Source organism: Maniola jurtina, chromosome 13 (assembly GCF_905333055.1).
Source record: "Maniola jurtina chromosome 13, ilManJurt1.1, whole genome shotgun sequence".
NCBI classification, from domain to species: Eukaryota; Metazoa; Arthropoda; class Insecta; order Lepidoptera; family Nymphalidae; genus Maniola; species Maniola jurtina.
In genome coordinates this window covers 7,209,641-7,222,315 of record NC_060041.1, presented here as the reverse complement: position 1 = coordinate 7,222,315, position 12,675 = coordinate 7,209,641, and the positions used below count along the sequence as shown (strand labels likewise).

General features: G+C 35.6%; 1 protein-coding gene across 1 annotated transcript in view; it reads right to left on the bottom strand.

Annotated features, from left to right (window-relative positions):
* Positions 1–12,675, bottom strand: part of LOC123870808 — a 72,948-nt gene that overhangs the window by 13,078 nt on the left and 47,195 nt on the right. The window contains exon 2 of the mRNA XM_045914260.1: positions 2,989–3,944. Coding sequence (XP_045770216.1) covers positions 2,989–3,937 — 949 coding nt within the window. The 5' untranslated portion in view covers positions 3,938–3,944. The remainder of the gene's footprint in view (positions 1–2,988; positions 3,945–12,675) is intronic.

Below are 12,675 nucleotides of genomic sequence, written 5' to 3'. Positions count from 1 at the left end.
TCTAAGGACCTTCCGGGCCCCAGAAGTGGACGATCTTCATTGTCGCTTGATTTTTACACGGTGATTCGTTTCCCTCTTGCGGAGGAACAAAGTAGCCGGCATGTATTTGCCGAATCGTTAATTGGCGCGATTATGCATCATAACTTTCTTTATTAATCCCACTTCTGAGATGAAACAGTGGGTTTAAATAAAAAGAGCAAATCAGTATAATCGCACTAATTTATTTTATCACTTCACTCAACACACTAATAATTACTCTCATATATTTGTTACTAATACACTTATTTACTTATTACACATTTATTACACACTTATTACATTTATTTACACAAACCGGCAGTATTTCAGCTTATAATGCGTACGATACAATAATAATCCTAAAAATGAGCTCGCATGGCTTTATATGGCGTTATCCCCACCGAAGGCATTCGGCAGTTGTTGCTGAGTGGCGTTCGGCTGTCAATGGCGCTGGCGTTGGCGTTCAATGGCCGCTAGGCTATGATTGGCCGGCGTTTGGCTCGGCTTGACTCGGATAGTCTGGTTGGCGTTGGCGCGTTGCGATTGGCTGAGGCGGTGTGGCGTTACAGAAGTTTTGCACTATTGTAACGACTTACTTGAATATGTAGATCATTGACCCTAAAATTTCTCTACTCACTTCGATAACTCATATTAGATAGGCAGTTACACAGTTTTCAAGATTGCGCGTTTCAACATAAAAAAAATCATACCTACTAGTATAGGTATTACGAGTACTTAGGTCGTTTCAACTTTGATGTCTTCTATCCAACTTTAGGTACTCATACTCTACCTATTTCGATCCATTACCGATCATTGGTTATCCGTTTAATAATATAATTCCAATTCAAATTTCTACCCATATATTAAGGAGATTAAATTAGCTTTTTTTTACAATACAATAGCAAGCAGTCGGATCAGTGATTACCGCCGCCCATGAACATTTGCAGCACCAGAGGTACCCCCGATGCGTTGCCGGCCTTTCAGGAATTTGTTGGTCCGCCCCTTGGTCCCCACGTTGTAACATTGGACCAAAACAAGTTGCATGTATTTATTATGTGATCGTCAGCAAACCCCTGTTGTGGTTAAGTTTATAGTTTTCTTCCGCTTAGTTGCGGCAAACCCATGATTACTTAGATTATCATCAATTATGCGATATTCATTTCAACTGCTCTCTTAGGAAAACAATCATTAGTTTATTGTTTCCTGTGTAAGGTAAATTTTCTTTTCATTGCATCTAAGAAGTTTTTTGATAAGATAGTAATTGTTGTTTACAATCTGTAAACTAAAATAATAAATGTATTGCTGTTTATTTCATAATGCTCCCTATCGAGAAAGATAGCAATAGATTTAGGACAGTCAATTTATTTCAGTTTAGAGATAAGTGTACAATAGAATTGCCTCTTTGAATATTTTTCTTGTAAAGTGTTTTGATAAGTAATCAAATGATGTCAAGGTTAACTTTAATAATAATAATTAGCTAAAAACAGGCCAAGTGCGAGGGTAGACTCGCGCACCTAGGGTTCTACAGTTGTATTTTTTCGACATTTTTCACGATAAATCAATAACATGCATAGAAAAAAATAAAAAATCTGCTTTAGAATGTAAAGCCCTTTCATATGATAACCCCACTGGGTATAGTAATCGTACGTTAAAAGTTGAAAATACTAATTACTAGACTTGGAACGAATATTCGGTTACTATTCGGTATTCGGCCTATTCGGCTGCTTTTATTATATTCGGCCGAATACCGAATATCTACATATTATTCGGCCGAATACCGAATACTTAAATAATATATTTTGTCGTAGAGAAATAATTGGTAAAATGAAAAATATATAAAGTATAAATTCATATTTTCATTTCTGTTATAATCATTTAAGTAGTCATTGGTGCATAACACAGGTACATAATCATCTTCTGAATTGGAAAAATGGAGGATTCTATGTATTTGAATTATTGTGGTAATCAAAATTTAGAAGGGTAAGGTTCTCATTTCTTTTATAATCATTTATTAAGTAGTCATTGGTACATAAAACAGGTACATAATTTAATCATTTTCTGTATTAAACAAATTAAGAATTTTTCTATGCATTTGAATTATTTTCATAATCAAAATTTAGAAGGGGAAGGTTATGGTGCAGAAAGACTAACTTTTCTGCATTTTTAGGAAGTAGTTCACTTCTTTTTTTCTCGTAGACCATCCCAACTTCAGAGCGATGAGTACATTAGAACAAAACAAAGGAGCGCGAAACAATCACGTCTGTACAAGTTTTTGGCGCTAAAATCCGGCCAAATACTTTTGCCTAATATTCGGCTATTCGGTCAGGGGCCTCGCCGAATATTCGGTATTCGGTATACGGCCGAATATACTATTCGTTGCAAGTCTACTAATTACCTATTTGTTCATGAACACATTTTTTTTTTTGTGATGTAGCTAAAAATTCACGGTGTTAGGATTTTTTCCCTTACATGTGCTATAAGATCTTCGAATACCTACCTGCGTCAATGGGAAGTACCCTATAGGTTTCTTGACAGACAAGCAGGCAGACAGACAACGAAGTGATCCTATGATGGTTCCTTTTTCCTTTTAAGGTACGGAACCCTAAAAATATTATTATAGTTAGGTAAAATATGCCGGATGATAGTTTCACAAATTGCATGTAATTCATCGCCTTGCATTATATAACTAACTTTGCTAGTAAATTGTTTCCTTATTACCGATATCGCCCTACAATCTGCCTGTCTGTCTGTTACCTTTTCACGACCCAACAGTTTGACCGATTTTGATGAAAGATACAGAGTTAGCTTACACCCCGGGAAAGGACAGGCTACTTTTTATCCCGGAAAATCAAAGAGTTTCCACGGGATTCTTAAAGACCCACCCGTTTAACCGATTTTATTTGAAATGTGGTACAAAGGTAGCTTGCATCCAGGAAACTGACTTAACAAAAATAAAGAAAATTTCCTTACCTTTATTGCTGACCGCCCACAAGTTGCTGTTCGGACTTGACTTTTTTGATTTATTATCTTTAAACATTAGTATATCGGGTACTTTGTTTTGCTTATTTTCCTTCGGTATTACATCCGGCGATCTTTCTACGTTTACCCTTACAAACTCTCCTTTAAGTACTTTTGGAGTTTCTTTATTAATTGGTAATAGAGGTGGTGGCGGGGCTTTAGCTTTTTTATGGAACAGCCGCTTCTTTTCAGGTTTACTTGGTATTTCAATATCAGTGTAAATCACACTGTCTATTTCACCCGCCTCCCTTTCATTTCGTAGCCCTATCAGACTCAACGGTTGGTCGAAACGCGCACTTTTTTGATGTACTGATAAATGAGTTACCCCATCGTTATCAGTAGTTTGCATCAAGTCGAAATCAGGACGTGGCTTATCATATTGGTTATAATCATCGATACTGTTTATTCTGTACGGGTCGGCATTTTTCTTTTTAGAAAATAATGTATCGTTGCTAGAGTAAGCAGTCGAATTTCTCGTTAATCTATTTCGCATTTTGAAATATTTGTACGTAAAATATATTCTCTTGAAATCTTGCTCGTTTTTAAACCTCAGAGCGATCGCTTCTTTGTTTGGACTTTTATTTATGTAAAAGACTAGTGTGTTTTCACAATTTGGATAGTTATCAATATTAGCACAGTCGGCAATATCGTCTATGTAGATGTTTTCGTGCTTGCCAGTCTTTGTATCTTTGATGAGTTTTTGTGTATCATCTTCATTACTTTCATCTTTTGTTATTAATTGTAGTTGGTCTTTCTCGTTGAATCCGACGACGATGTTGTAATTGTGTACAGAAGGCTTGCTCACGCTTCCTATATCTAACTGCTGGTTAGGATTGTGGAGCTTTTGTCGGATAATTATTGATGCTAAACCTCCGCTTCGACTTCCTTTCTTCACAGTCATTATATACCTGTAAAAGAAAAAATATAAGTATTTAAATTGTATTTTAATATTACCATTGTTTAAAATAAATTAAGGTGAGAAGTTTAATGTATAATATTTATCTCAAATACTAAATAATAATTGTTAGAATGGGCATTTCTCGAGGTATCTATTAAAATTATTTAAATGACCTGAGTTTGTACGCTTAACTTCATAAATTTCTATTTTATCGATTCTCAACGGTAACTTGTTAATAATAATTTATAATCGACTGCATTCATGAGACTCTCGCTTTCCCCTATCTGCCTAATGCTTACGACCATACTACCGATTGGCAATTAAATGCAAACGTATTAAGATTATAATATCACGAATATTTTTAATATGTATACGATATTCCAAACAACAGATTTCTTGGTTGATTTAGTAGATGAAGATAACAACAGGTCAAAGAAGACATAAGCAGACGTGTTTGAAATTTAATGTTTATTGGCTTGTGGATGATTTGTTTTAGAGTTGGCTAATCTAGTATCAGGGTTAAAGACATCAATAAATACAATTTTACTGCATATCGGATGTATTTAGTTAAAGATAAACTTTCTTTTCTTAGTAATGAACACTCTAACCGCATGTAGGTACGTATAAGTATTATGTTGGGTATTCATTTTACAATATTTGTATACATTTTAGCTGATATAGGTAACTTACAAGTCGGTTAACTTTAGAATAGGTATTATTGGTCCATTAATAATAATAATTCGTCCTAACTTAGTTAATTTTAATGATCGATTTGAAACTAATCGAGATTCACCTAAGCAGTCTACAAACGACACTGCGGCAGGTCCGATTTAGGGTAAAAAAGTGGGGAGGATCCTGGATTGCCTCCTTAACATGTAGTGTGTAGGATCATTCTAGGTCGGATCCTAGATTGCCTCCTAGATCGGCTGGCAGGAGCAGATATGCATCCGATATCACGCACTGAGCGGCAGACCCATGTGTAGGGAGTAAGGGACCCCCCTAGATTGCTTCAATCTAATTAACCCCCGACCCAAAAAGAAGGGTGTTATAAGCTAGACGTGTGTATCTGTGTATCTGTCTGTGGCATCGTAGCTCCTAAACTAATGAACCAATTTTAATTTAGTTTTTTTTTTTTGTTTCAAAGGTGGCTTGACCGAGAGTGTTCTTAGCTATAATCCAAGAAAATTGGTTCAGCCGTTTGAAAATTATCAGTTCTTTTCTAGTTACTGTAACCTTCACTTGTCGGGGTGTGATAAATTTTTAATTTACACTTGTTGCCTCCTAAATCGGCCCTGCTGCAGTGTCGTAAGTAGAATGCTTTAGGCTGACATCATAGCACATCTCCGACACTCATTACAAGTGAACTGATTTAATTACCTACCTATTACTACTACCGGTGAGGGGCACACCGGTCTGTCCGCTCATGATTTGTGTGTGGTGATGGTAACGGTAGGATCGAGGTATGAAGTATGAACGAAGGCAATTGAGCGGGACAAGGACAACGGCGTACGTAAGCAACATGAATACTTCTTGCTCTCATAACAAATGAGAACCGTGTGACGCCAGCGGCAGTGCCAATAGCTGAGCCATTATGGAGCGGGCGACGATTAATAATGACGAAGAAGAGTGAGTGAGAGGCTGAGATCAATAGACCGCACTTTTTTTTTCTTCTCTTCTGACTTTACACAGATTAGCCAATGTCAGGTTTGTAGTTATTAATAAGTTAGCGAAAGCTAAGTAAGCACTTTCCCGCCCTTTTACCAAGAGCGCACTTTGACTCTGCTTAGAATTAAGTTTCAGTTAAAACGAGACAGATTTATATGCCAGCGGTATAACGCTGTCTCGTTTTAACCGTGTCTTAAGTCTGAGCACAGTCAAAGTGCGCTATATAGATCTCAGCCTGAGTCTATAACGAGACAAAGTTATGTCACGGCATAATTCTGTCTCGTTTTCAAGTCAAAGCACAGTCTAGATATCGCATGCGAATATGGTAGCATTCGAGGTAGCTGCAGAGTATAAGTTAGAAAGCATGCAGCTCTATACTATGGATGAACAATAGATTGTCAGGCGTGAGAAGAAAGAATGAGTTTCCCAGCATTGGTTTGTTATCATCAACTACTTTTTATATGCGCTAGTTTAAGTGATAAGTAGCAGCGGTGTAATAATTTATTTAAAACGAACATAATCAAAAAGAAAGTCTTCAATCCATCTTAAATGGAATTAGTGCCATGTTTGATTTTTAGGAATTAAATCCTTATTATGAAAGACTTTTAATTTATATCACTCTCGATACTTTAATTGCTAAAATAGTAAGTTTATTATGCAATTTTGTGTCATGATCAATACAAAAATCTTTTACGTAAACGTCTAGCGATGAGCAGGTTGAAAAGTATCGTAATTACCAGTGAAATAAAGATGTCTTTAGTTATTACACTTGTATAATGCTTGTTGTAACAATAAATAAGAAAATTAGAAAACAGTTAACAGCAACGAACTTGTAAGCATGTTACATAGTATTCCAACAAGTTATGACATATAAATAATAACACGTAAATATTGTATTTATAGCAAAAAGAAACTAGAAATCATGATTTATTCGATTTCCGCCCTCCGTCTTTGATATGGACAGTTCCGGATGTGATTATTCGATTAATAAAAACATTCAACATAATATCTAGTTCGTTTCCGAATGCGTAAACTGGGTGAGGTGAATTTAGGGTATCCATATTGAGTACGTTAATTAGGATTAATCCGTTAAATAAGCAAGCATTTATTTCAGACATGGTTCGATCCCGGGCACGCACCACTAACTTTCAGAGTTAGGCCTTTTCCTTCACCGTTAAAGTAAGTTAAATTTTTAATTGCTAGAAACGCACATAAGGCCGCGGATACATCTATAAGTTTTACTAACGTAAGTAGCTTGCATGGTTAGCAAATTCACTAATGTAAACACTTACGATAGTAAATTTATCGTCAATTAATTACGCAAGCTATTACGTGAGTAAAATTTACAGTTGTAATCGCGGTCTTATGTGTGCTTTTAGCAATTAAAAATGTAACTTACTTTAACGGTGAAGGAAAAAATCGTGAGGAAACCTGTATGCCTGAGAGTTTTCCGTTATGTTCTCAAAGGTGTGTGAAACTGCCAATCCACACATGGCGAGCGTGGTGGACTGTGACCGAAACCCTATTCATTTTGATAGAAGACCCGTGTTCAGTAGTGGGCCGGTGAGGGGACGATGATGATAATGAATTTCTTCAAATCTCAATATATCTGCCTACCAATGATGCTTAGGTGTACCTATGTATGTTGAAAAATTAAAAATTGAGGACATATCCGGAAATACGAAAACGTGTGGCAACTTACTGAGTCACATTACACAGTGAGCTTGAACCGCCTTAGGTACTCTTTTCTTTATTAATAGTGTAGTTATGTGCTAACAACTTTCACCTAAGTCTTGCATGAATCTTCAGTGTGTAATAACCATCAGCCTCACACAAATATTACATAATTAAACAAACCGCAATGTCTGCATGAAAGAAAGCTAAAGAATTAGGTTCTCAAATATGTAGTTTGTTCCATCTGACTGCATATCTATTATATCCATGCTGATATTATAAATGCGAAAGTGTATGATCTGTCTGTCTGCTAACTTTTCACGGTCAACCCGTTTGACCGATTTTGACGTTTGGTACAGAGATATAGCTTGAACCTGGGGAAGAACAAGGCTATAAACTTTACTAATGGACGCTTACGAATGCTGCATGAAGATAATATTCCTAACTAGCCGATGCCCGCGACTTCGCCCGGGTGGATTTAGGTTTTTTGAAATCCCGTGGGAACTCTTTGATTTTCCGGGATAAAAAGTAGCCTATGTGCTAATCCAGGATATTATCTATCTCCATTCCAAATTTCAGCCAAATCCGTCCAGTAGTTTTTGCGTGAAGGAGTAACAAACATACACACACACACACACACACACACACACACACATACAAACTTTCACCTTTATAATATTAGTGTGATGGGTTATCAGTAGGTATTTATATTCATAGGTGTACAAAACTAGTATTCATATTTTTAACTTTTAGTGACCATTAGGTATTTAGACCAAATCGGTTTTCCGCTTAGACAAAGAGAGCATCAAGATTAGATTGTACATAATACGTAAGTAGGATTTCTTGAGCAAGCGTCTTTTCCATACAATTTGATTTGAAAGCTGATTTTAATATTATTAGACATCGTAAAACTTTGCTATTAGCGTAAACGGAAAATGGATTTTGTCTATTAGTATAATATTAAATACCCCAGAGTGAAACGTTGAAGATGCGATTTTATAACGTATATTCGGGTTAATGTTTATTTATTTATTTATTTAATTATCAGTGGCTTTATGATGCCAGCAACTTTATATTAATCATTTAAGAACTCAAATGATTAATATAAAGTCGCTGGTTCTTTTTTTACTCTTAGATTTTCCGGGATACAAATTAGCCCTTATATTTCTCCCTGGGATGCACCTTTCGTCAAAAACTGTTAAACAGATGGACCGTGGAAAGCTAGCGGACAAACAGACACTTTTCCGCATTTACGAGTATAATATAAGTAATATGGATTATCGGTATGGTTAAACTAACAGCTACAGCAAAATCACAGAGAAAGAAATGCTTTAACCACTAACTGCATTCAAAGATACGTAAAAACAATTGTCTCAACGACTTATCATCAGTACAATCACTAGTTCTCAAAGACATTTAGTCGACACCACAATAGTTTTTCACATAATTATACTCTAGTTTGTGCTCTCTTAAATCTTTAAATAGAAAGGGGGCATCACGATAATTACATATGTGACAAGTCTAAAAGATTTATACCTACAACTTACCTACGCCGTACTTGAAAAAGCAACTTTAAAAAGTTCGCCTCGGTAAAACTACTTACCTACCTAAAAATCTATTTTCGTTTCGTTCAATCAGGACAACAGAATTTTCTTATATTTTATAAAATAATGATAATTGATCACATCTTTTATTATGTTTAGTTAGTTTTTGCAACTCTTTTCTCGGTCTCGCAAATATCTCGTTTTCTTCCTTGGCCTTGACGTAATTTAATTAATGAAATAAATAATACTTAAGTATACCTTGTAACTAGGTGCTACATGACTAACACACGACTAAACTTAAGTAGACGTGTAGAGAATTTCATATCTTAATAAGATAACAAGTAGGTTGTACATCACATCCGATTCAATTCGTAGAACTTATTTTAATTAGTTATCAACTTCTCCTTTCATTAACGTAGGTACCTACTTAATTATAAAAATGATTATATTTTATTGTAATAAGATAAGGTCCTCATAAGAACGCTTAGAGTTCTCATTGGGTGATGGAGAGTGAGCTATATGCTTGGAGTTTCTCTAAGTGATTTAAACAGAATTTAGGAGATCCGTAGGAGCACCAGAGTACCCGACATACGAGTAGCTCAACGGGTTGCAAAGCTGTAGTGGCAATGGGCAGGGCACATAGTTCGTAAACCGATAGATGTCGGGGTCCAGAGATGCTAAGAAGGTGGCCTCACATCGAAAAGCGCAGCATTGGAAGGCAGCTCACTATGGGAAGAGACGACATCAAACGAGCAGGGAGCCGCTGCATTCAGGCGGCGCAAGACCGTGGCGTGTGAAAGTCCCTAAAAGAGACAGCAACGTCTATCGGTTGATAATGATATATTTTATTCACTTTTGAAAGGAAACGGCTGCAAAAAACCTGTATAAACTGAGAAATAAATAATTACTAGGTCAATGGCGAAACGAAAGTGGAAGTTGTTTTTGTTCTTATAGATCACTTCCGAGTTTGTGTATAAAGGCTACATGTACATATACGCCGAATCGCCTTGGCATCTGTCACACATAAGTCTTTATATGGACACTGTAGGTCCACCTTGAGTATATTATGTTTTATTTATTAACTGTGATATGATCTTGATATGATCTCAGACTCATGTCATACGAAAAGATGATTCATGACAAACTAACAAGGGACGGATAGGTGTCAAGATTCCGTATAAATTGACAGAACTTAAAAGCTCGCTCAGCGAGCTAGGCTGTTTCCCTGAAGGATAAGATCCAGAACGTCCGCGGTCTTCATTCTAGGACTTCGTATTTCAGCTTCGTTTATGCGTAGCCTTGGGCCTCCAGGACGACGTATGTACAGAGAGGGGGAAAATGGAGGAAAGCGGATGGATGAGAAAGGACAAGGTGGGATGGCGTTCACCAGGAAGGCCATGTTCAACAAATAAAAGTCCGCAGACTGATAAATGATGAAGAACTCGCAGAGTCCGAGCACAATCAGTGCGACATATCTCGATGTCGTGTGAAAAGCTGCAAGAAAGCGTTGTTGCACTATTGTTGCTTACAATGCTAGCTTACTAAGAAAAATTGTAATTCTAAAAAGAAAAGCTGTAACAAATCAAATAAAAATTTTCAATCTTACGCCTGCTACGTATAAATAAAAATAATATTAAATGATTATCTTATTAATTATCATAATCCGGTAATAAAGGCTGTCGCCCATGATTACAAGGTACATAATTAGTGACCGCCACACATCAAGACTTTATTAGAATGTAGAATATTCTAAATCAAAATATTAGGTAGGTAAGTATTAGATAGATTTATTGATTTAGTATTAATTTAGTCTTTCATCTTTCTTTTTAACCCCCGACCCAAAAAGAGGGGTGTTATAAGTTTGACATGTGTATCTGTGTATCTGTGTGTCTGTGTATCTGTGTATCTGTGTATCTGTGTATCTGTGTATCTGTGTATCTGTGTATCTGTCTGTGGCATCGTAGCGCCTAAACGAATGAACCGATTTTAATTTAGTTTTTTTTGTTTAAAAGGTGGCTTGATCGAGAGTGTTCTTAGCTATAATCTAAAAAAATTGGTTCAGCCGTTTAAGAGTTATCAGCTCTTTTCTAGTTTTCTTGTAAAAAAGAAGGTTAGATAACCGTTAGGTTCATAATATTATGTCAATAGACAAATGTCAAGCTGTCAAGATGGACGTTGCCTAAATACATAATTATTTATTTGCAAATGATGTTTTGGAAAACTCAAATACTTTGGATCGTCGGGGGTGTCATAAATTTTTGATTTACACTTGTTACCTATGTGCACCTTACTTTCATTTTAGTGACAAAAACTAAATATATAAAAGAAAAAATGACTGATTGACTGACTAACTATTATGACATAGACATCTGCTAAGAAAGAATTTTTGAAAATTCAACCCCTGAGGGAGCAAAATAGGGGTTTGAAATTTATCTTTAACGTTGGTCTATAGGAAAAACCAACAACATAGGACATTTTATTTTTACCAAGTTAAACAAACTAATTGCTCTCAGACTCTAATGGGTGAATCTTGAATCTTAACTTTCACGACTATCTCTGGGACTTTGGCCATAATATGTGAATATACACACAATACACATTGTGTAACCGCAAACATACGTTTGCCGCTAGACGAAACTGTAATAAACTCTATTTTCTTACACATAAGATAATTGTGGAGATCTATTTTCATGAATAATATTCGTCGTTGAGAAATAATATGCGATGGCTAGCAAGAGAAATTATGTGTTTACTTGAGATAAAAACTTATTCAATTTGAATTTCAAAATGGCAGAATAGTACCAACCTATGCGTATAAAGTTATAACCATCGATGGTTATAACATAATAATCATAACTTTGTTGAGATTTCTATTTCTATTGCATTGAAGCACTGTCAGCTGAAGATATACCTAGTTACTTAGATATTTTTGGATGATAATATTCTATTAATTGTTAATTAATATTTAATTTAAAGCAGCAAAATAATAGTGATATTGTATTATTTACATTTTGCGAAGTTTATGCGAACATAATATAATAATATTATGTAGGCAGATAGGTGGCAGAATGACTTTATGCGAGCGTTTTCACCTTTGCTCTATCAGGCAAAATTTCGTGACGTCGTATTTTTGCAGACACGATATTTTACCGTTTATAATACTATTTTATGAATATTTATGTGATTTCTAAGTGATTGTCATACATCACGAAGATCAAGGTCAATGACATGCATTCTAATGCAAAAATATTTATTTGTCGACTTTTGAAATGTTAATTAGAAATACACATCCTGGTAAGACATTTATATCTTTATCCGTGAAAACTGTTTTGAAATTACTTAGCTTCTATTTTTGACCGAAAATTGTAGATCGGTACAGTTAAAATCGTTGTTTTTAAAAATATACCCAACATCAGTTAAAATTACTAAGGTAGAGTACCCAACAGTCAGATACTCGTGTAAAATTGTGCCACGAATATGCCAAGAATATTGAAAAGTCGGTTGTACCGAGCCAAATGCTCCTTATTAAATACAAATCTAATGGATTCTTCATCATTCATAAATCGTGATGCGACGGAGTACAATTTTATATGAAAAATTGCTTACAATGCACTGCTGTTATTTTAACTGGTAGATGGGCTCTGGTGCGATGGTAATCAAGATAAGCTACAATTAATATTAATCGGCACACCACGACACAACAGCACAGACAGCAGTTTATATGCACTTAAAGCCACCTCAGTTAGGTAGGTGCCATTCCACAGTTCACGTTCACGGATATGTTACAATATTGATAGTAAATAGCAAATAATAACGTTCGAACATGTTTTTCAACGTGCTAATTTAGAAACTGTCTAC